The 25,603-nt window shown below is 37.9% G+C and overlaps 1 protein-coding gene across 1 annotated transcript; it reads left to right on the top strand.

The window, feature by feature from the left end:
* The first annotated feature begins 10,196 nt into the window (after positions 1–10,196).
* Positions 10,197–23,467, top strand: kyat3.1 (kynurenine aminotransferase 3, tandem duplicate 1). Its single transcript, XM_056459796.1, has 13 exons — positions 10,197–10,235; positions 12,194–12,258; positions 12,341–12,485; positions 16,953–17,102; positions 17,196–17,282; positions 17,365–17,490; positions 17,658–17,778; positions 17,877–17,953; positions 21,938–22,027; positions 22,108–22,294; positions 22,411–22,484; positions 22,576–22,662; positions 23,201–23,467. Exons 2-13 carry the CDS (start codon positions 12,200–12,202, stop codon positions 23,255–23,257), a joined length of 1,260 nt encoding a protein of 419 aa, XP_056315771.1. The 5' UTR covers positions 10,197–10,235; positions 12,194–12,199; the 3' UTR covers positions 23,258–23,467.
* The last annotated feature ends 2,136 nt before the right edge of the window (positions 23,468–25,603 follow it).

The raw sequence follows: 25,603 nt of genomic DNA, 5'->3' as shown, positions 1-25,603 counted from the left end.
TAGTACAGCATCCCTGAGCACCCCGTGGCCAAACTCAATTTCTTTTGTGTCCTCCAGCAGGTCCAGTCCCTCTGACATGTTCTTGGAGCCACAGCACTTGTGTAGGATGAGGAATATTTGTCCAGAGGTGGTTTAGAGCTGGTGCTCAGTAACCCAGCTAAAAATTGCTCACCTTTAACAATGCTAATGGCAGCAAAATCAAATTTGGTTGATGCCAATACCACACATTGTTGACATACAGTAAACAAACTGTTCTGTGTCAAGCTTAGAAACCTTAAGAGGATTTATTCTTATATATGTTTAGATGCTTGTAAAGACATGCTGGCAACATGCCAGCTGTTCAAAATGCTTTTAGGCATGTAAACGTGGTCAAGAATCGATCTGCTGAAATTCAAACCAAACTTTAGTATGGAGGAAGGTGATTTATTAGACTGTGAGCATGACATGGTTTTTGGTGCCTGATGATGAAGTGGTCTGAGTATTTCTGAATATACAGTTGAAGTCTGAATTATTATCCCCCCTTTGAATTTTCTTTTCTTTTTTAAATATTTTCCAAATGATGTTTAACAGAGCAAGGACATTTTCACAGTATGTCTGATAATATTTTTTCTTCTGGAGAAAGTCTTATTTGTTTTATTTTGGCTAGAATAAAAGCAGTTTTTAATAAAAAAAAAACATTTAAGGACAAAATTATTAGCCCCTTTAAGCTAATCTTTTTTTTTCCGACGGTCTACAGAACAAACCATCGTTATACAATAACTTGCCCAATTACCATAGCCTGCCTAGTTAACCTAATTAACCCAGTTAAGCCTTTAAATGTCACTTTAAGCTGTATAGAAGTGTCTTGAAAAATATCTAGTCAAATATTATTTACTGTCATCATGGCAAAGATAAAATTAATCAGTTATAAGAGATGAAAATTATAATGTTTAGAAATGTGTTGAAAAAAATCTTTTCTCCGTTAAACAGAAATTGGGGGAAAAAATAAACGGGGGCTAATAATTCTGAATTCAACTGTATTTACTAACTTTTATTTCAGGTGTAATCATCCCTTTTCTACTTTCCATGATGCTTTGCATTTACACTTCATGCAAACAAGATTTGAACGTTGAAAAATAGGAAAATTAGAAGTGAAAGATCTTTAACCACACAATAGATAATTACATAATAATTATTTTTAAATTAAATAAGACACAGCTGTATTTAAATCAGATTTTCCAAACTTGGAAAGAGATATGAGGATTTTAGTAGAAGACGAGAGATTCTTTTTGGGAATTATTCATGATAGATTGTAAATTCATAAATGGAATATTTGGTATATCTGGAGAGACCAGAAATGCACAGTTCATGTCAGATCTTTTTATGTTGTTATAGAATGGTGTTTGAATGTATTATTGTTTGGTTTCTCTCTCCCCGTTCCTGTTTCTCAGCTAGGTGTGGAGGAGAGGAAGTTGATTGGTGGCACCTGCTACTCGTTGCCCGGCAAGCTTAAAAGCCTGCCAGTTGCAAGCTACATTGAAGCTTGCTTCCAGAGTGTGGTCTTGCTCCTGCTTGGTGGGTTTTGTTGAGAAGTTATTGCTGCTGTTGTGCTTAACTTGTTGAAGTTAAAAATCTGTTGTTAAAGCTATTGAAACCACCAGAACTCTGTTATTGAAAACTAACTTTGTGTTTGAAAGCTGTAGGGAGGTGGGTGCCATTTTATTTCTAAAACCCTTTTTCTCTTATGTTATAGAGTTAGTGTACATTTCTGTTGTTGATTTAATTTTACTTTGTCAGTTTAGACAGTTTTACTCCATAACTAGCTAGAGAATACTTTTGTTTGTTGTTTTGGCCTTTTCCCCCTCCTGAAGTCTATTTTTGCTTCCCAGTTTTGATTTACTATTGTACATTTCTGTTAATAAATTAACTTGAATTTGGTGTGTTGTCGTAAAGGGAGGGCACTGATCCACACTCACCCCAACCAACATTTAAAACTTTTCACTGTTACTTCCACTCCTAGGCGTTTAACACCAGGGACGTAACACATGTTGCACTTTTCTCCTTAAAAAAATCTTCCTAAAAATGTATTTTAGTGCACATTTATGAGCTGAAATTATTTGTTTCAGTCTTTTTGTCTGGAACTTTTCCAAACCAGAAATGTATTTCATGCTACTGAAAGTGAGAGTTATTAGCATGTAAATATATTCTATTTATCAATGGCAATATAAACACACAACAAAAATTACATCACTCGAAAAATCATGAGTTGAAATTCATCTGATCTAATGAAGATATGATTGCACAACACTGTCAATATAATTTTGTTCAACTGTGAAAGGGCGACATGGTGGGGCAGTAGGTAATACTGTCACCTCACAGCAAGAAGGTCGCTGGTTCGAGTCTTGGCTGGGTCAGTTGGCATTTCTGTGTGTAGTTTGCATGTTCTCCCTGTGTTCGCGTGGGTTTCCTCTAGATGCTCTGGTTTTCTTCCACAAGTCCAAAGACATGCGCTATAGGTGAATTGGGTAAGCTGAAATTGTTCGTTGTGTATGTGTGTGTGAATGAGTGTATGGGTATTCCCCAGTTATGGGTTGCAGCTGTAAGGACATCTGCTGCGTAAAACATATGCTGGCTAAGTTGGTGCTTCATTCCGCTGTGGCAACCCTAGATTAATAAAGGGACTAAGCTGAAAAGAGAATGAATGAATGAAAAACTGAATTTTTTTGTCTATATGTAATCTGATCATCATTAACCATTTAAAATTATATGAAAAATCTGTAGTAATAGACTACTGTAGCTTTTTTTTAGTCCAATATTGCTGACTTTTTCAAAACATATGGGTTTATTTTAAGAACAACAGGACAGATCATTCATTCATTCATTTTCTTTTATTATTCATAGTCCCTTTATTAATCTAGGGTCACTACAGCGGAATGAACCGCCTACTTATCCAGCATATGTTTTACGCAGCGGATGCTCTTCCAGCCGCAACCCATCTCTGGGAAACATCCATACAAACTCACACACTACGAACAATTTAACCTACCCAATTCACCTATACCACATGACTTTGGGGGAAACTGAAGCACCCGGAGGAAACCAGGGAACGCAGGGAGAACATGCAAACTCCACACAGAAACGCCAACTGACCCAGCCGAGGCTCGAACCAGCGACCTTCTTTCTGTGAGGTGACAGCACTACCTACTGTGCCACTGCGTCACCCAACAGGACAGATAAAACCTGAAATTGCTCAGTATATGCTGTAAGTGACTGCTGTTCGGTATTTTTCCATTTAATGCCGACAGGAAGCCGATTAAATATGTAATGCCTATGAGAACATTTTAATACATGAATTCCATTTAATTTAGAATAATTTGCCCCACAAGACACACTCTACTGAGATTATCTACTATTTAATGTATATTTTATGTAATAAAGTTATACATGGACCCCTGGGTGTGTGAAGGTACTGCATCTTTAGAACATAAGCAATAGGTTTATGCATGAATTAAAAAAAGGCTTTTTAATTAAAAACAGTTGTGTGGCATGAGTGGCTCTGTGGTTAGCATGCTTGCAGCAAGAAGGCCTCTGGTTTGAATTCCAGTGTTCCGTTGATTTGTTGTGCCTGATCAGATTGTGCTCCCATTCAAAAGTAAATCTCGATGATGAAATATGCCACCCATCAGATTGTGTTATAGAATAAATTTTGATGTTGAGCAGGGTAATGTGAGGCCATTGTATTCTCCGAACTTATCTCAAATCCTAAAGAATCATTCAAATGCATGTTGTTGATTGCACAGAGAACGCTGTTGTGACCCCTGATAAAGAAAGAAATAAAAGCAAAGTAAGTGAGTGGAGTTCTTTATATCTGACTTAACGTTGGGTTGAAAAAATCTATTTTTCTTGATTTAAATGTTAACTGCTTGATAAGTAGCACAATGTCATTTTGTTGTTGTTGTTGTTGTTTTATGACACAGCAAAACTTTTTTTGTTGTTTATAAATGTGTGGATTCCAGGGTCTGTTGAGAAGGAAAAGATGAAAAAGTGAAAAATATATTAAGATGAGAGTGAGAGAAAAAACAACTAGCCTTATTAAATTGTCATGCTTCACAGATTAATCAAATAAGAAACGAGAAAATTTATTGAATTTGCAAATTTGAGGGAAAGAGGGAAAGTCTGTTCATTCATTGCTTTGTGTTGTTTAATAAAAACCTTAGCTAAGATACAATTTACAGTATTTTACTGTACTTGATAGGCATCTGTTAATCAAATCTTTATTGGATGATCATAGGCTAGCCTATTCGATTATGAGTTGATATATTACGTCCATATGGTTACAGCGCCACCTAGTGTGTAAAAATGCTTGTAGACGAAAGAGAGCATGTACTGTATAATGCAGCATCTGATTTCACTCTCATTAATTCTTCATAGAAAACTTGTACCTATTTAAACATGATTGGCCAATGGCTACATTACATTGACTTTACATTTAGTGACATTTGCGAAAGTCAATTTATTTTTTTTACTTGCTCAAACTGCTTCATTAAAATGAGCTGAAACAACACAATTCTTGAGGTTTCATTGGGACAACTTAATTTTTTAATGTTCAATCCACATAAATTTGTTAAAAGTGTTAAGTTGACTTTAATCGATTTGTGTTGGGACAACATGAATGAATTGTGGGGAACCCTGCATTCACAGTGCATGAGAACAATGTTGTTTGAGACTCAGGCTAAGGCCATTTTCATGTAGACCTACTGACTTCTTACAGTTTATTAATCGACAATGCCTGTGTACTGTATATACAGAATTTTGTTCATTGCGCACCTTTAAAATGTGAAATTGCCTTTTATAAAGCTTGATCAAATTACAGCTTAGACGATGAAGCATGCATGAACAAACAAAATAAATAAATAAATAAATAAATAAATAAATAAATAAATAAATGTAAAACCTTGGTAACATGTTAGTTAATGCATTTACTAGCATAAAATAATTATAAACAATTGTGTACCACATGCGACGCAGTGGTGCAGTAGGTAGTGCTGTCGCCTCACAGCAAGAAGATCGCTGGTTCGATCCTCGACTGGGTCAGTTGGTGTTTCTGTGTGGAGTTTGCCTGTTCTCCCTGCATTCATATGGGTTTCCTCCAGGTGCTCCGGTTTCCCCCACAGTCCAAAGATATGCGGTACAGATGAATTGGGTAGGCTAAATTGTCTGTAGTGTGTGTGAGTGAGTGAGTGTGAATGAGTGTGTGTGTGGATGTTTCTCAGAGATGGGTTGCGGCTGAAAGGCCATGCGCTGCATAAAAATATGCTGGATAAGTTGGCGGTTCATTCCGCTGTGGCGACCGTGGAATAATAAAAGGGACAAAGCCGAAAAGAAAATGAATGAATGAATATGTACTACATTTAGTTCAACATCCCACATAGCAACATCTCTTTGGCCCAGCTCTGGCCCACACAATCACCTTTTGCTTGGCCCACATGCCGCAGTGAATTATGGTACATGACTGGACCAAGGCTGGCTTCCATATAAGGGCCAAACATGGACCATATCTGGGCCTAGTCTCAGCCAAGTTAATAAACCATAACTCTGCCTGAACTTGGCTAGCTTTGGACCATGTTTGGCCATTGTCTGGAAGAATATTTGGTGTGTCACGACTGCAATGAAATTGATAAACCCATGTAGCATTGCGCTTTAGGCGCATCAATAATGGTAATGGTTAGTAATGGTTAATAATAATATAATTTGTAAAATAATAGTTTGGTTAATAAATTATATGTAATGTAGATTAAATTAAGTTATTTTGCAACATACAGGAAACAATAGATTAATAAATCTTGATTATTTTCTGGAATAAAACGAAGGCCTTATGGATATGACTTTGTGCATCAAAACATTTATTTATTCATTCATTCATTCATTTTCTGCTGCTTTTCCGGGGCTGGGTTGCGGGGGCAGCAGTCTTAGGAGAGAACCCCAGACTTCCCTCTTCCCAGACACTACTTCCAGCTCCTCCGGGGGGATCCCGAGGCGTTCCCAGGCCAGCCGAGAGACATAGTCCCTCCAGCGTGTCCTGGGTCTCCTTCAAGGCCTCCTCCCAGTGGGACATGCCTGGAACACTTCCCTAGGCAGGCATCCAGGAGGCATCCGATGCCCAAGCCACCTCAGCTGACTTCTCTCGATGTGGAGGAGCAGCGGCTCTACTCCGAGCTCCTCCCGGGTGTCAGAGCTCCTCACCCTATCCATAAAAGTGCGTCCTGCCACCCTTCGAAGGAAACTCATTTTGGCCGCTTGTATCCGAGATCTTGTCCTTTAGGTCATGACCCAAAGCTCATGACCATAGGTGAGAGTAGGAACGTAGATTGACAGGTAAATCGAGAGCTTTGCCTTTTGGCTCAGCTCCTTCTTCACCACAACGGACTGGTACATCGACCGCATTACTGCTGCCGCTGCACCAATCCGCCTGTCAATCTCACGTTCCATCCTTCCCTCACTCGTGAACAAAACCCCGAGATACTTAAACTCCTCTACCTGGGGTTAGGACTTTCCTCCAACCTGGAGATGGCAAACCACCTTTTTTCCGGTGGAGCACCATGGCCTCGGACTTGGAGGTGCTGATTCTCATCCCAGCCGCATCACACTCGGCAGCAAACCGCCCCAGTGCATGCTGAAGGTCCATGTTCGATAAAGCCAACAGAACAACATCGTCTGCGAATAACAGAGATGAAATCTTATGGTCCCCAAACCGGACCCCCTTTAGCCCCTCCTTGAAATTCTGTCCATATAAATTATGAATAAAATTGGTGACAAGGGGCAGCCCTGCCGGAGTCCAACATGCACTGAAAACAAATCTGACTTATTGCTGGCAATGCGAACCAAACTCCTACTCTGTTCATACAGGGTACTCAACGTCTTGAGTAAAACTCGACTTTTTTAAGTAAAACATTTATTTACTCAAAAAATAATTTTAATGTATTTTAAATGTGGGTCAAGATAGGCCACACTTTTGTGGCCCACATATCAGTTTTTAACATCTGGACCAAATACTTCATCTGACATCTGGCCCGTGTCTTGCAAGCCACCTTAAAGACGATGCCACCTCTGTCAAACCAGGGCCATGTTTGGCCCACATGCTGTATGTCAGAGCTGGATGAATGCCTGATGTGCAATTTTTATGCCACATCTGGGCCAGAATTCTTTGCTACCTGGGATGCATTATTAAAATCAAGAGATGTGCTTGTTAACATTAGGGTCAGGGGCACACCAAGCCAATGTCAAAAAACAAGCACAGACAAAACTCAACTGTGTGCATCTTGACGAAGAGAGTGCTCTCTTCAGCTGATAGCCCTGATGCAGGCACTGACATTAACCTGACAAGCACTGATGTGTGGAACACACCAAACCAACTAGCCTGAACGACGGAGCAACGAAGCCCAATGGCCAACCAGCAGCTTGGTGTGTCCAGGCCCTTAGATAATGCATTGTGAGTTAACATAAATAACTTTATTTTTATTAACTAACTTTAACAAAGATGAATAAATAATGTAATATATTGTTCATGTTGAATACATTAACTAGCATAACAGTTTATGTTAACAGAAATATAACAGCTGTAGTTACTGACAAGATGTTTCCATGAATGTAGGGCTATTTATCACTTCACTATATTTTTCAATTCTGTAAAAATGTGCAAGCCAAGACCCTGATACGTGCAGAGTCCAGTGATATTTAAGTTTTCCATGTTATGTAAGTTTCTGGGATCTGGAGTCTATTAAGCATTTCTGAACAACTGTATATCTAATCGAAATTAAAATGTTCAAACTTCTTAACCAGAGACAGAAGCTCATTTTAGATCCCAAACAGAAAAAAGCAATGATATTGTATCTATCCATCAAATAAATTATGAAAACAAAGTCATTCTGGGCATCTGCAGTACCACTCTATAGCTTTTATCCCACAGGTGATCAAATGAAAGTGCATTTTAGAGTTTCTGATCATCTATTAAAAAACAAAAAACTATAAATGCTAGTACAGCATCTCTGAACACCCCATAGCCCAACCCAATTTATTTTGTGTCTTCAAGCAGGTCCAGTTCTGACATGTTCTTGAAGACACAGCACTTGTGTAGGATGAGGAATATTTATCTAGAGGGGGGTTTGAGCTGGTGCTCAGTTAACCAAGCTAAACTGCTTACCTTTACCAGTGCTTATTTGTGTGCGTATGTTCAGATGCTTGTAAGCACACGCTGAAAAAATGCCAGTTGTTCAAAATGTATTTAAGCATGTAAAAGTAGTCTACATAGTCTAGACTTTGTACATTGCATGGCTATAGGTGCCTAAGCTGGTCTGATTTCTGAGTATACAAGTTTACTTACTTCATATTACAGGTGCAATTTACCCCTTTTTACTCCACATGATGCTTTGCATGAATTCTGCTGTGTGAAGCGTAAACAAAAAAGATTTGAACATTGGAAAATAAATAGAAATTGGAAAAATAAAAATTAAGGATCTTTAACCATATCATAATTCAATTACAAAAGTGTAATTATTTCTCCAGTATCAAAAGATGATTTCCAAAACCTGGAAAGATATGTGAGGATTTGGGAAGAAGATGAGAGATTCTTAATTCATTTCACTGAGTTATTCATTGAATATATTACAAGTTTATAATTGGATTTTTTTTGTATATCTGGGAAGACAAGTGACAATGCATGTGGCTGTTTTCATTGTTATAGAAAAGTACAAAGATAAAATTTGAAAGAAAGAAAAAAATACTTAAGATTGAATAGGTCTTATAATTATAAATGGTAATAATAATAATAATAATAATAACAACAACAATTTTAAATTTGAAATGCACTGCTGTATCGTGTACAACTGTGAAAATTGTTAGTCTATATGTAACTTTATTAGGAAATCAAAATCAAAATAATATTATGTACTAATACTAGCCTTTCTTAGCCCAATATTGCTGTTTTTTTTTCTTTTCTCATAACATATGGGTTAGTTTAAAGATTTACAGAAGTATTAGAAGAGGACAGTTGAATGAATGTGTTTAGATTTGTTTTGTCTGTGTTTAGTTTTTACTGTTTTATAATGCTCCATAAACTACCCTCACAGTTCATTCATTCATTTGCTTTTCGGCTTAGTCCCTTTATTAATCTGGGGTCGCCCCAGCGGAATGAACCCCCAACTTATCCAGCACATGTTTTACGCAGCGGATGCCCTTCCAGCTACCCTCACAGTATTTTATTTAATTTTGTTCTCTAATTGGGTCAATAATATTATTCTAGTTTTTCAGTTATTAAACTCTATAAACGAATATAATATTTCTGTCACTTCTTGAGGGTTTGTAGATTGAAATAGATGTCGTTCCATCTGGGGCCATATCTCTTCTCAAGGACTCTGCTATCTCAGACTTCTTTGTCAATTATTCATCCCTTTGATACAAAGATTGGGAAGATCTGTTTTTTTTTCTTCCTTCCAGTTAAAAAAAAGAGGCAGCTGTTTCAGGACGTGATGATTCTCCCATATATTGTGTCCCAGATTCCATGCATCCTGAACAATTGTCATCTAAATATTTATTAACTATATAAGATAAAATATATTTCTTGCAAATGACTTCATTCCTTTTGCCCTGCCAAGTTTTCTACCCAGATTTTTTTTTTAAATTATATAAACATATATATATAGCAATTATCTATTAAATAATATATGATACATTTATTTATTTTCCTTAATAAAATTATTTCTTCACAAATGTACATTTCAAGATGCTATAAGCCCTATTTTTATTTATTTATTTATTTATTTATTTATTTTATTTGTACAAACCTTAAAAATCCTACGCCAACACTACTCTTCCATCCAACAATTCCAAAGCCATCAAAATTTCATTTTGTCATCGTCGTAATATTTTCCTTCTGTAACTGCTGTCTTTATACTGTTTTTCCTCCTGGCATTGATTATTTGTTTGTTTTATATGCTGTTTTCTTTTTCTGTTATTTATGTTTAATCTGTATGGCATTCAATAATAATTATTAAAAATAGTTTCACAGTGTTTACCCGCGTTTATCACAGACCGTGTTGTAGGCCTACTGTCGTTTGTTCTCGTGCCACATGGGGGCGGTTTCTATTGTCTCCAAACCTACATAGCAAGGCGTGTCCAATAGCTAGACAGGAATATAATCAGTGCAAGTCAGTTAGTTTTGGGAGAATCATTGAAGTATAAGAACAGGACAGCTGCATGATGTAAGTGTTTTTATATGATTTGATTGTGTTTAGGTTCACGCTGGTATAGCCTAGTAATATATGGATACAAGCCAATCAAATTTGACACTTTAGTGTAAAATATACATTTTGTTCATTTACGATTTTATATAATTTTAAATGTATTTTTATTGTTTTTTTTATTTTTTATTAAAAGAAGTGTTAACAGAGAAATCAATTTATATTATTCTTCCTGAGTATTAACCTAAAGAAATAATACATTTGTATTTATTCATTTATCAGACACTTTTATCCAAGGTTTTAAAAAATTCAAGGCTACAACAATTTATTATAAAGAGACATGAGAAGAGCTAATAATACAATGTTTAAAAAAACAAGGCAGATAGGCAGTGAAGTTACCTGCATTGTGTATTTTTCACATAGTTTAGAGCAATTATTAAATAATTTTGTGCAATTATTACATATACAGGTGCTGGTCGCTGGTCATATAATTAGAATACCTTTAAAAAGTTGATTTATTTCCCTAACTTGTATAATGTATTCATTCATTTCACACAAACTGATATATTACAGGTGTTTATTTCTTTTTAATTTTGACAATTTTGCTGACAACTAAAAAAAAAACTTTGAATATTTCAAATTTGAATATTACTTCAGACAAAGAAATGATTTTTAGAAATCTAGGCCAACTGAAAAGTATGAACATGAAAGTATGAGCATGCACAGCACACTTAGTTGGGGCTCCTTTTACCTGAACTACTTCAGCAATGCAGCATCGAGTCGATCAGTGTGTGGCACTGCTCAGGTGTTATGAGAGCCTTCAGCTCTATACATATTTGTGTGTTCCTCTCTGTGAAAACCAAGCTAAATCTTTTTTTGTGTGTGAGATTTGCTTTATCAACAAAGAATTATTCTACACAATGTAAAGAATATTCTGTGAAAATATAACTTTGATATTTCAATATTGACTGAGTTAGGCCATGTCAAAGACATGCTTTATTCCAGACTCTGAAAATTATCTTTTTGAGAAAATCCAGTTTGTGTGCTCTGGAAAGATGTACCCTCACAACTGATCTTCTAGCTCTTACACCAACTTCATTGAAACTTCATTGCAAGTCTCTTACAGTCTGAGTAGATCCCTGTTGCATACTGATTGTAATTTTGTAGCTTGACTGCATGCATGAAGTGATTTCTGCTAGCTTGCAGGTCTGGTATTGGTCTCCACCATGCTTTCTACTCAAACTACCAGACCTTCTGAACTAGTTTTAAGCTCTAAATGTGACATGTCCACATAGCCTCTGCAACTCATGAGTCATGCCTGCTTGCAGCATCCTGATGACAGAATCATGCAGTCTAACTAAATTAGGCATTTTCTAGGCTTTCTGACCTCAAGTGAATCTTTCAGAGCCTTAAACGATGAGCACTTCCCTGTTATAGACACCAGTGTCAGGTCAATTGGTACCAACTGACAAACAATCACATATAAATACCATCAAAAGCCACTAAGGATGAAATAATAAAAAAGACAACATTGACTAATAAAAGACTAACATGTTTTGCATGAATTTTGAAAGAAACACATTTTGAGTTTGGGGAAACTTTGATGAAAATGTTGATCCACAAATGTTGACTACCTCACCATTGAAGGCGGCGACTACATCGGTCCGTTGTAGTAGCGTGGGATGTTTGTGTCATGCAGAATATGTTTCCTTCAAACACAAAACATATTTACTGTACTGGAACCATTAATCTGATCAGACCACAATATTTGGAATATTTTGACCAATCATTGAATATTTGATACAATTTTAACTTATTTCGCCAGATATTAATCCTGTTCATACGCTTAGCATTTTAGTATCTTTCCCATGCATATTAGAGAATTATAGATATAGAGGTTTCTGCCAAGTCAGTGCAAGTTTTGCTGAATTATCCATTTCTCTTCGCCATTCATTTATTTTGCTTCTTCATCTTTTTAGTATAACATGTCATCCATAAAACACAAAAATGCAAAGAGGATAGAAGGCCTGGACAAGAATGTATGGTAAGAATAGAGAATTTTATTAGAACACTTTCTTACATGCATGCGTGTTAAATGCTTTATTAATGTTTCTTGTGTTGTTCAGGGTGACCTTCACATCAGTGGCTGCAGACCCTTCCGTTGTCAATCTTGGACGGGGTTACCCAGACATTCCTCCTCCTTCATATGTGAAAGAGGGACTTGCTCAAGCTGCGCTGGTAGACCAGCTGAACCAGTCTACACGCAGCTTTGTATGTTCTGTCTACACTTCCTAACCATCTTGTATTTATAATATAATAGTATAGCATTCACTAGTATCTATTTCCAAACTACTAGAACCCATTGCTTTTAGATACTTGTATCATTTCCATTAAGTAGTAGTTACTTATTTATTAGCTTGTGTTTTCTATAAATATTAGTGCTTAATCCCTGAATCTTTTTGAAAGATACTACAACTTCTTTATTAGCTATTAGCATTTATTAATTAGAAGCTTGTTTCTTATTAGATACTAGTTATGAAATTGACAATAATACTTATTCTATACTTTCATTAGACTTTAATATTTATTCAATACTAGTATTAACATGTAACTAACAATGTACACATTTATTTTCATTAACAGACAAGACAAATACATACTGTAATAAATCAATTGTTCATTGTTTAAATTATTATGAACTAATGGACCATTATTTAAAAGTGTTACCAGAGTTAGTCTCTCTCTCTTTCTCTCTCTCTTAATTTTATTATTTATTACCTATTATTTATTTAATATAGGTAAGTATAGGTACTAGTACTTAAATGTATTAGTATTAGTAGCTTGAAAGTTAATACTAGTTCCCCAGCGGGAGGGGAACTTCAATGCTATGTGGAAAACTTCCACTATGGGGATTTCGTCAGAAGTCAATCATCTGAACAATAATAAAACCAGCCGATGAAATGCTAATGAACTGGTGTCGTCAGCGTACACAGCTGGTAAGGTTAATCGATTATGGGAAAAATCATAATCACGATTATTTTGGTCATAATCGTAATCACTATTATTCAAAACGATTATCAGTTGAAGTCAAAATTATTACCCTCCTGTGAATTTTTTTAAATAAACATTTCCTAAATGATGTTTAACAGAGCAAGGAATTCCTCCCAGTATTTCCTATGATGTTTCTTTCTTCTGGAGAAAGGCTTATTTGTTTTATTTTGGCTAGAATAAAAGCAGGTTTAAATATTTTGAAACCTATTTTAAGGTCAATATTATTAGCCCCCTTAAGCAATATATATTTTTGTCTGCAGAAGAAACTACTGTTATACAATGACTTGCCTAATTACTTTAATTAAGCCTTTGAATCGCACTTTAATCTGAATACTAGTATCTTGAAAAATATCTAGTAAAATTTTATGTACTGTCATCATAGCAAAGATAAAAGAAATCAGTTATTAGAAATGAGTTATTAAATCTATTATGTTTAAAAACGGGTTAAAAAAAACTTCTTTCCATTAAACAGAAATTTTGGGGAAACGGGGGGGCTCATAATTCAGGAGGGCTAATAATTCTGACTTCAACTGGGTTAGGGTTAGGGCTGTTTTCTCCTGGTCGCAGAGTGTGTGACATGCAGTGGCAGACGGTTGAGCTGGGTCCATGCTCCCTTGCCTGGCCATTCTCTGGTCCGGTTCTTCTAGAGCGTTAAGCAACTGAGCAAGTTTCCTAAAAGAGCAACACGAACGTTGTTCTGACTGTGCGTTTCTGGATGTGTTGGTTCCCCGTCCACGAATGATGGGCACGAGCACTGTGTTGTATGTCTGGGGGTTCAGCATGTAATGCGGTGCTTGCAGGCAGTGCATGCCATCACTGTGATGGTGTGTCTGTTGCTCAGCTAAGATCGCGGCTCGCTCTTGTAAAAGGGCGTACCACCCCTGTTGTCCCTCGCAAGTAGCGGTTGGCACTCAGGCAGATCTACGTACCTCCCATTCCACAGCGTGCTCTATCCAAGCTTCAAGTGAGAGAAGTGCTCCATGCAAGGATGATTGCCCTCTCACTCGATGACACCAAGGACCAGATGTCCATCACATCGGAGGGTGGGCTGTCATTTTCCGATGACAATTCAGACTCCCTTCCTCCCTCAGGGATGGTAAGCGAGGCTCTGGATATGGAATCGACTATGATGACCGTGCTAATCTGGGCTGCTTCGGCAGCAAGGCTGGAGATTTCTTGTCCTCCAAGTTCCACCACCGGACTGATTAGACGGGCGTGACGTAGAGGATAAAAAAGGGGAAACCCTCTAAGCCTCCCGTCCCCTTCAGCCTGGAGGTGCACAGTAATTTCACACAGCTCTGAGGGCACCTTTTTCTGCCCGCTCTTACCTTATTCTGCTGTGCACTCTGCCCTCACCTTCCTCGATGACAGAGCAGCCAGGCGGTATGAGGCCCAGCGGCACGAGGAAGGTTCCGACCCAGGCTTAATGTATGCACTGCAACTGACTTTGTTCTAAAAACACCAGTTCGGCTGCGAGTGCCCTGGGAAGAACGATGACCAGAAATGGCACATCTAGCTAAAACCTTGCAGATATGCGTGACGTTGACAAAGTAGCGAACTTTCTTAACACACCCTGCTCCGCTGTCCTGTCCGTTCCACCGGTTAAGCAGCAGTATCGAGCATCCCACAGAGGATCACTGCCCCCCGCCTCAGGGCGCCGCTAAGTCAAGTACTCAGGTTTGGTGCTCTTCGCCACAGGCTCCGAGAGTGCCAGAGGATGGGCTCCTTTCTCTCGCTCTCCCAGCCACCCTGCGGCTCTTGGGACAAAGTTAAGATTAATCGATTATCTTACGCTCTTCCTGAGGACGTGTGCCTCCCAGGGTGAGCTCTCCCATCCTGTGCTGCCCCACCGCTGGCGTGTCAGTGATTGCAGTGGTCCCTGGGGCATATGGCACCCGCAGCCACTGTCACGCCACTCAGGTTGCTCCATATGAGACCGCTTCAGCATTGGCTTCACGATCAACTCCCCAGACGCACATGGCACGCGGGCACGCACTGGGTGACTTTCACTCCATTGTGTTGCCATGCCCTTAGCCTCTGGACCGACCCTGCGTTTCTACAGGCCTGTGTGCCTCTAGTTTTCAGGTATGTAATTGTTCCGATGGATGCTTCCAGTACGCGCTGAGGTCCATGTGTTGCGGGCATGCAATTGTGGGTTCGTGGAAGGAACCCAGTTGCATTGGCATATTAATTGCCTGGAGCTGTTGGCAGTGTATCTAGCGCTGCATTTTTTTCTCTCCCTGTGCTAGAGAGTGGGGAAACAGTGTGGATGGACAGCACAGTGATGGTGGCATATATCAACCACATGGGGGGTATCCGCTCTCACTGCATATCTCAGCTCGCTCGTCGTCTGCTCTTCTGGAGTCAAACTTGGTGGAAAACGTGGTGGAAGTCGCGCTGGCTAACTCAACTGGCCCTGGGGCGTGTGTAAATGCATATTTCTCCAGTGAGCCTACTCACACATATACTGTGTAAAGTCAGGGAGAACAAGGAGCAGGTCTGTTTATTGAGCCTCTCTGGCTCAAAGGGACCTGTATTTCAACTCTCTCCTTGTGACGGCCCTTTGAAGAAGCACCTTCCTCTCTGGGACAGGCACCATCTGGCACCCGCGCCCAGATCTCTGGAACCTCATGTGTGGTCCATAGAGAGAGCGTGGAGGTAGTTAACACCATCACTCAGGTTAGAGCATGCTCTATTCGGCATGCATATGCCCTGAAGTGGAGTCTATATGCTGTGTGGTGTACTTCTCTCCGAGAAGGACCCCGGACATGCCAGATCAGTGTGATGCTATCCTCCAGCTGGCTGGAGCTAAAGCTGTCCCCTCCGCACTGAGAGGTTGGCGTCACAATCATCCCCACTTTGAGGACTGGGGGTTTGACGGCGCGCTGGGAAAGCATCGCCTCATCATCCAGTTCCCAGTTTCCTCACATGTTCTGGATAGCATCAGTGAATGTGGAAATTCGGTACAGTGTTGAAACATGCTTGCTGCTCCTTTCTCTCTAACACAGAGATGCATGCTCTTTTCTTACTTTGCTCAGTTGAGTTTCCCATTCGGCGAACCCTACAGAGTTCCTCCGAGGCCCCCAGCATCTGACTCAGCAGAGGAGTCAGGTACTTGGCCTATTATGTTGTTGGCATGCTCGCTTGGTCAGCCCGTGTTCTAGGTATAGGTGCCTTCTATGTGCGATCCCCACTGGCAGTCCCATATGCTTCCCTCAGCCACAGTATAGGCCCACCCTTTAAGGTGGGCCCGTGTCTTCCCTCCCCGCTAACCATTTTTACCACTCCCCAATAAATATAAATAAGTATTTAAACGCTTTACAGGTAAAGTAAGGTAAGTTAGGGCCAGGGGACACGTTGGAGGTCTGCTTCTCTGGTGATGATGGTGTACTCACACTGAGAGCATGGCAAACCTCTCACCAGTGGCGTGGTATAGTTCAATCACTGTGGCGTTTTCCATAAATTTCCCGATAGTGGAAGTTTTCCACAAAACATTGAAGTTCCCCTCCTACTGGGGAATGAAACGATAACTACGTAACCCTCGTTTTCCCCATAGTGGAAGTTTTCCACATAGCATTTCCATTCCCCTCTCAGGAAATGATGGTTACATGGTAACTATTTCGTTATGGTTTATATTAAAACACATTGCCATTTGTTTTGTTTATATAGTTACATTTCTGTTTTCAGGGCCACCCGACACTGGTTAAAGCTCTGTCAAAAGTGTATGGAAAAGTCTGTGATCGTCAGCTTGACCCTTTTAAAGAAATCTTGGTCACAGTAGGTGCATATGGATCTTTGTTCGGCACTATGCAGGCTCTGGTTGAGGAGGGAGATGAGGTGAAAACATATTTAGCACTTATAATAAATGTTTAAATGCATAATTTGCAAAATAATAATATGACTTATGCATTCTCAAACGCTCCCTTTCAGGTTATTATTATAGAACCTTTTTTTGACTGCTATGTACCTATGGTGAAAATGGCAGGGGCCAAACCTGTTTTAATACCTTTGCGATTGGTAAGTAAGCCTTCTCTAAAATAAAAATAACAGTGTTTAGTATATTTATGTAATCATCACACTTGCTTGCCCTGTTCTGTAGAAGTCGACCACAAAAATTGGTAAAAGTAGTGCTGACTGGGTTCTGGACCAGGAAGAACTTGCTAGTAAATTCAACTCCAAAACCAAGGCTATCATCATCAACACTCCTAATAACCCTATTGGAAAAGTAAGGTCACATAAATAACATGTCAATGGGTATGATTCTCAGGGAAATAAAGAACTGATAATATGTGTAATTAAATGTATGTCCATATAAATAAAAGCATCTTCCAAATACATAGATGTAAATGTAAAATAGCAAATTGTTAATCTACAACTCTGTTCAATTTTTAGATATTCAGTAGGAGCGAGTTGCAAGCTATTGCAGATCTCTGCATCAAACATGACACTCTGTGCTTCAGTGATGAGGTTTATGAATGGCTCATATATAAAGGTCATGAGCATGTAAAGATAGGTATGTGATATTTCTCCAGTGGTGCGTTTTAATGTTTTCGTGTCAATGGATTACATATTATAAAAATGTGATGATTCTGCGCTATTCTTTCTGAACAGCAACTCTTCCTGGAATGTGGGACAGAACCATCACTATCGGCAGTGCAGGGAAAACATTCAGCGTGACTGGATGGAAGGTATTTGAAAGTCATCTTTAGTGTATATCTTTATGTCCAGCATAGAATGGAAATAATTAACTGCAAATTTAAAGTTACAAAAAGTATGTCAAGTTGTGTAAACTTTTAATTTTATTACGTTTGTCATGGAGAATGCTTTACATTCAGAAAAAAATAATTTACATTTAATTACTGTTAATGAACAGGTTTGTTAATTAACAAGTGTTTTGCTTTGTTAATTTGATTAATTTCTTTTCTTTCATTTCATCATTTTGTTTAGAAGCTTAATTACTAGTTAAAAGTACATCACCCAAGAATCGCAGGACAAGCAGTCAAATGTTTCACCGAACAGATCAGCCACTTTTGATGCTCATAAACAATCAAAAGTCCTCGTGCTGCTGTAATTAGGAGGTTTGCTAAAGGTGCAGCTGTCGTGCAGTGAGGTGTTTGTGTCTTTAATAATCTATGACAGTTTGAATTCATTAAACAGAAAAAATGATTAGTTAATCCATATGAAACAGTCCCTTAAAAGTCTCGTCTCGTTTTCAGTTTAAGGCTCAGGCACACTTTGCACTCACACTACAAGCGTACTGCACCTAAGCCCAAGTGAACCGCGCTCTGGCACACCTCTTCCAACCGGGCCAGGGCCGGCCAACTGAACCGTGCCTGAGCCCGATTAAGAGCACTCACACTTCTCAAACGATCCGGGAAATGGGCCTGGGCATGGTTCGAATAGCATAGTGTGAGTGCACCCTTACAAGCACACATAATCTCTCTTACTCACTCTCTCTGACTTTCTCTGACTTTCTCATGACAGATTCAATGTGAGGAGATCTAACGTGACATAACTCATAAAAATTCTATCAAATGTTGTGGTTACAAGAGGATTACTAGTTTTAACTTGTCTAAAACTTGGCCAGTTAACAGAATAAACCACAGAATAAACAGTATACTTACAGGCTCTAACCTGAATTTACCAGGCAATGAACTACCCAAAGCGAATCTATATTTTACATAAAAAAAATCTGTTTTTATGTTGTTTTTTATCATGCAATGTGAACACTTGTGTACATGTGATTTTTCAGGTTTTTTATTTTGAATAAATTTGCAACAATTTCAAAAAATCTTTTTCACATTGTCATTATGGGGTATTGTGTGTAGAATTTTGAGGAAATAAATTAATTTAATCCATTTTGGAATGAGGCTGTAACATTAAAAATGTGGGAAAAGGGAAGCGCTATGAATACTTTCCAGATGCACTGTATATGTAAAGTGCAAAAAAAACGTGACTTCTCTGTGACTGTGAAAGTCCAGCTAAAGGCTTCTTTTTGTGATTTTTTTTTTTTTACATAAAATCATAAAGAATATTCTGTGAAAACATAACCTTGATATTTGCTAAGTTAAATAGTTAGGTCATGTCAAAGACATACTTCATTTCAGACTCTTTTTGAGAAAATCCAGTTTAAAGAAAAGTTTTTATTTAAAACTGTAATCTGAAGCATAATTATCATTAGTATTTAGTTATATAGTGAAAAACTGTACAAAAGCACACACATCCCTTATAACTGGGTGCTCAGCCAAAAAACGCCAAAGGTGCAAATTATATATTCAACAAAGGCGGCAACACCAAAGCTCCAAAAATGCAAAATTTATTAAATTAAAAAGGCTGACACAAAGTGTGTAATGTTTCTAGCCACACAGCTCTTCTTCAGACCGTGTTCATCACAATCAGGTGCTCCTTTTTGTACACTTTCGGATCACATGATATCCTATCGCACAAAAAAAAAAAAAAAAAAAAATTATATATATATATATATATATATATATATATATACATTAATAAATTATACAACTTAGATATTTCAAGTGGCAATACAGAAATAAACCATAATATTACATCAAAAAATTATAAAAAACAGAATGTACCAGTATACAACAAAATATATAACAAAATATAGCCAAAAAAACTTTACCCGAAACCTAATTAAACATTAAAGAATTGTTAAAGAATTATTAAAGAAAAGGATGAATGTCAAACTCCTCGTTTAAACCTTTTGGAGACAATGTATCTAAAGTGAAAATCCAAAAGGCTTCATGTTGCAATTTGTTAAGATCACCCCGCGACGTGGACACTTCACAACTTCAATCCCTATATATTATAGAGTGGAGACAGAATGTCTCAAAACTATAAAATATTGCGCAGCAGGACTTGGATCATGATGTCAAATAGCGCATCAATGTTCAGAAATGCGAATTTTTTAAAGCCTACTCGTCTTACCTACATAACATAAACCACATGGGCACCGCAGCATGTAGATTACATTTGCAGTCTTGCATGAGATAGTGCCTTGAATATGAAACTTTTTTGCTGTATGGAGATGTGTGAAAGCTGACGTTTTATATGTGAAGTTACATTGTAAACAATTCCCACATTTAAAATTACCCTGTGGTATAGTGTTTAAATAATGCGGAGCGGGTATTAAATGTTCTTTTGTGTACTAAACGAGGTGAATTTTCAAAACACTCTTTGAGGGTGGGATCACTTGAAATAATCGTCGTATTAATTGTTATATGAAATATTCGCCAGTGACTAAAGACATTAATAAAGTGCTGTTAAAACACTGGCATATTATAAAAAGGAGGTGTGGCACCTAACCCAACCCCCAAACCCAACTGTCATTGGGGATGAGCAAATCATACTAAACTGTGCGAATGAAATTGTACAAACTTCTACAAATTAACCACTAAATCAAAAAGTTACGGGCGACGCATTGGCGCAGTAGGTAGTGCTGTCGCCTCATAGCAAGAAGGGCGCTGGTTCGAGCCTCGGCTGAGTCAGTTGACGTTTCTGTGTGGAGTTTGCCTCTTCTCCCCGCGTTCACGTCTGGGTGCTCCAGTTTCCCACACAGTCCAAAGACATGCGGTACAGGTGAATTGGGTAGGTTAAATTGTCTGTAGAGAATGAGGGTGAATGGATGTTTCCCAGAGATGGGTTGCAGCTGGAAGGGCAGCCACTGCGTAAAACATATGCTGGATAAGTTGGTGGTTCATTCCTCTGTGGCGACCCCAGATTAATAAAGGGATAAAGCCGAAAAGAAAAAGAATGAATGAATGAATCAAAATTTTCTAATTGCCGTGGGATAAATTTGACACATCCCATAAACCTCAGCACCTCACACCTGATGTTCATGAACTTTAATTACACACACACAGCTGAAGGGCATCATCACTGATTACATAAATTATACACCACTCACACACACATCCAGTTGCTGGGTGTTGTTTAATGGTCTTTATAAAGTGTTGTCCCTAGCTGTGGTTGGACCCTTTGTTTGTTTACACTGGTTATGTTTGCTTTTTTGTCTATCTTGAATTTTTCATCTGTTACACCACTTACTCTTTGGGTTGTCTACATGATTCTGTCTGCTCCTGTATTGCCTGCATGACACTTGATTAAAGCTGCATTTGGATAATGCACCTGTTGTCACACCCTCCATATTTACATTGGCTGTATACACAATCATTCATTCATTTACTTTCAGATTAGTTCCTTTATTCATCAGGGGGTCACCACAGCGGAAGGAACCGTCAACTTATCCAGCATATGTTGGCATATGCCCTTCCAGCTGCTACCCAGTACTGGGAAACACCCATACACACTCATTCACACACACACACGCTCATACACTACGTACAATTTAGCTTACCCAATGCACCTATAGCACATGTCTTTGGACTGTGGGAGAAACTAGAGCACCTGGAGTAAACCCACGCAAAATAATGAGTACATTTTTGTGTGACCTACCTCTTTATTTGATTATTTTAAGATTATAAGCCATTGTATTTCTGTTTTTTTACATAATTATGCATAAATGTTACATTTTTTTCAATCTGTTTTTCCCCCTCAGCAACAGAATAGTATGATGGGTAAAAAAATGGCAGTATTCTCAATTGTTGCTTCTTTATTTATAATATTTGTTTGTTTGTTTGTTTATTTGTTTGCAGTTGGGCTGGTCCATCGGGCCTGAACACCTGATCAAACACCTACAGACTGTCATGCAGAACAGTCTGTATACATGTCCAACACCATTACAGGCAAGTTCTGTATATGTGATATTTTATGGTTGTGGTTGTATACAGTCCACTTTTCTATACAAGGTGTTTCTGCACAACAGGAGGCTCTTGGTCAGGGTCTTCTTCGGGACTATGAGTTGATGGGTCAGCCAGACTGCTACTTCTCCTCTCTGGCTTTAGAACTGGAGGGTAAAAGAGACCGCATGGCTGCCATGTTGGCTCAGACCGGCATGACTCCAGTGGTTCCTGAAGGAGGATACTTCATTATGGCTGATGTCACAGCTCTCAGTAAGTGCCCTAAAGTGATGTGTGTTAGTGAAATTACATTTGCTGAGGCAAAGGTGACATTGGGTCAAGGGAGATTGATCTGATTAGTGTTGTTCTGTCTTGTCTACTGAACGTAGACCAGGATCTGACACATATGGGAGATGATGAACCATATGACTACAAGTTCATCAAGTGGATGATAAAAGAGAAGGTAGGCTCTTTTCTGATTTTAAGAAAAATGACCAAAATTTTTTATGTAATTTATTTATTTATTTATTATTATTATTATTGTTATTGTTTAGAAATTGGCTGCAATTCCTGTAACAGCTTTTGTGGGAGAAGATTCTGTAAAGCAGTTTGAGAGATACATTCGCTTCTGTTTTATCAAGGTACAAGAAATATACAAGATTATCGAATCTAAAAACTATGTTAGGCTGTTTTATATTCCTGCCTGAGCTGCATGGTGGCGCAGTGGGTAGCACAATCACCTCATCGCAAGAAGGTCACTGGTTCGAGCCCCGGCTGGGTCAGTTTGCATTTCTGTGTGGAGTTTGCATGTTCTCCCTGTGTTCGCATGGTTTCCTCCAGGTGCTTCGGTTTCCCCCACAAGTTCAGAAAACATGTCGTATAGGGGAATTGGGTAAGCTAAATTGTCCGTAGTGTATGTGTGTTTGTGAATGAGTTTGTATGTATGCTTCCCAGTTATTGGTTGCAGCTGGAAGGGCATCTGCTGTGTAAAACATATGCTGGATAAGTTGCCGGTTCCTTCCGCTGGGGCGGCCCCAGATTAATAAAGAGACTAAGCCGGAAAGAAAATAAATGAATGAATGAATGAATGAATATTCTTGCCTAAAACTGGATGTTGCAGAGATAAATTGTCAAAAATGACCATTGGTATGTAATGTTTTTTTTCTTTTTTCATTACAGCAAGAAAGCACTTTGGATGCAGCAGAAGCCATTCTGAAGAACTGGAACAAAGGCTGATAATGCTGTAATACAGTACGCTACAGACTGGTCAGATTTGCAACAGATTTGAAAAAAACTAATGAGTTGATTGAGTTTGAATTTACTTTGAGCGAGTTTACATTTACTGTTTGCTGGATGAATCATTTTTAAAGTTTGGTGAGATTATGAAATGTAACAAATAAAATCCTCTCTGTGTGGAGAAATCCATATTTTTTTACACTTGTATGTATGAACATATACGTATATATATATACATATACGTATATATATATATAATATATACAGTTGAAGTCAGAATTATGAGCCTCCCCCGTTTATTTTTTTTTTCACAATTTCTGTTGAACGGAGAGAAGCTTTTTTCCAACACATTTCTAAACATAATAGTTTTATAACTCATTTCTAATAACTGATTTATTTTATCTTTGCCTTGTGATGACAGTAAATAATATTTTACTAGATATTCTTCAAGACACTTCTATACAGCTTAAAGTAACATTTAAAGGCTTAACTAGGTTAATTAGGTTAACTAGGCAGGATAGGGTAATTAGGCAAGTTTTTGTATAACGATGGTTTGTTCTGTAGACAAGCGAAAACAAAAATTAGCTTAAAGGGGCTAATAATTTTGTCCTTAAAATGGTGTTTTAAAAAAATTTATAACTGCTTTTATTCTAGCCGTAATAAAACAAATAAGTCTTTTTCCAGAAGAAAAAATATCATCAGACATACTCTGAAAATTTCCTTGCCCTGCTAAACATTTATTTAAAAAAGAAAAAAGTTCAAAGGGCGGGCTAATAACTCTGACTTCAGCTGTATATATATTCATTCCACTGTGGCTAAGGGACTCAGCTGAAGGACAACGAATGATTATATATATATATATATATATATATACAACATACATACAGGTGTGGGTTACAAACTTAAAGCAGACCAATTAAATTAAATTTGGAATTAAGTAACACTGATTAAAAGAAGAGGAATCAAACCAAACCCTTTTAGAGCCAAAGTGTGCCCACAAAGAACAACAATGCCAATATTATTATTGATTATTGGGAGATTTAGAGTTGTTAGATAGACTATTATTTAAATATAATTCCTTTGTTTTTGTTCTCCAAATTTCTAAAAGTAAAACTGGGCTGCTTTTATTATCACGATAAATCCCATGGGTCATTTAAAGTCTGAAAGTTGTCTACATAAAACAAGACGACACTTTGTCTATCATCTTTATTCCAAATTAAAGTTAAACAAATTTTTGAAAATAAATACTGCTGTATGTGGTTTGTGTTGTTTGAAGTCTACTTGATGGAAGTGTGTGTGTGTGTGTGTGTGTGTGTGTGTGCGCGTGCGTGCGTGTGTGTGTGTGAGAGAGAGAGAGAGAGAGATAGAAAGAGAAATAGAGATAGAAAGAGAGAGAGAGAGAGAGAGAGAGAGAGAGACTTATGATGACAGACGTGCATCTGTGGAATCTTAGTTTTGTAATAAAAAAAAGATGGTACAGAAAAGACCTTGTATGATACTGTTCTGTACCTTTTATGGTACAATTAAAATGAAGGTACACAATTGTCCTCATATAAAAGGTACAAAAGAGTTGAATAAATATTGTTGAAATAAAAGAGTTGAAATAAATATTACTGGAAAGGCAAAGTGATTTTATGAATAATTTCCATATTAAAACATGAACCATCATTTAAAAGCATATGTTTAAAGAAACTCATAAACATTAATTATTAAATTCTTAAATACAAAACAACTGGTAAAACAAAACTTCAGGTATTGTAAACTAAACATTTAAAGGGTATCTATGGTGAAAAATCTATTTTTCAAGCTGTTTGGAGAGACATATGTGCAGGTATAGTGTATAAACTGTCATATTATGGTGATATAAACACACCCAGTCCTTTTTTTTCAATTTAACAACATAAAAACGGTGGACCAATTGGAGCGGTTTTAAGACCGACCGCAACTTTACATAGGAGTGCAGTCCCCCCGCCCACCGAATTGATTGACAGCTGCGCGTATTAAGATGTCCCGGTATGATGTCACGTGTATAATCATATCAACAAAAGAGGACGAGCGCAAAGCAAACCGGGAATAAAATATCTGTTCAGTTTGCTAGGATCATCAAACGTGATCAAGAAGAGTGTGTTTTACAAGTTTAATGTGTTTACAGAGCATGTGTGTAATGAATTTCAGCTTTACTTTATCACCACAGCCTCGTGTCAGAACAATTATAAAAGAAGACACTCTCAGTTTGTAGAGGTTAAATCAGGTTTATTTTGTACATTAACATAACAGATATCCATACAGCAGTGGAGATTAACCTGTATCCTGTCACATTTGCGTGCAAAAAGAGTGCAAAGCTAA

Source organism: Danio aesculapii, chromosome 6 (assembly GCF_903798145.1).
Source record: "Danio aesculapii chromosome 6, fDanAes4.1, whole genome shotgun sequence".
In the NCBI taxonomy this organism is placed as follows: domain Eukaryota; kingdom Metazoa; phylum Chordata; class Actinopteri; order Cypriniformes; family Danionidae; genus Danio; species Danio aesculapii.
The sequence above is the reverse complement of the archived record's forward strand: the minus strand, read 5'-3'. Positions and strand labels throughout refer to the sequence as shown.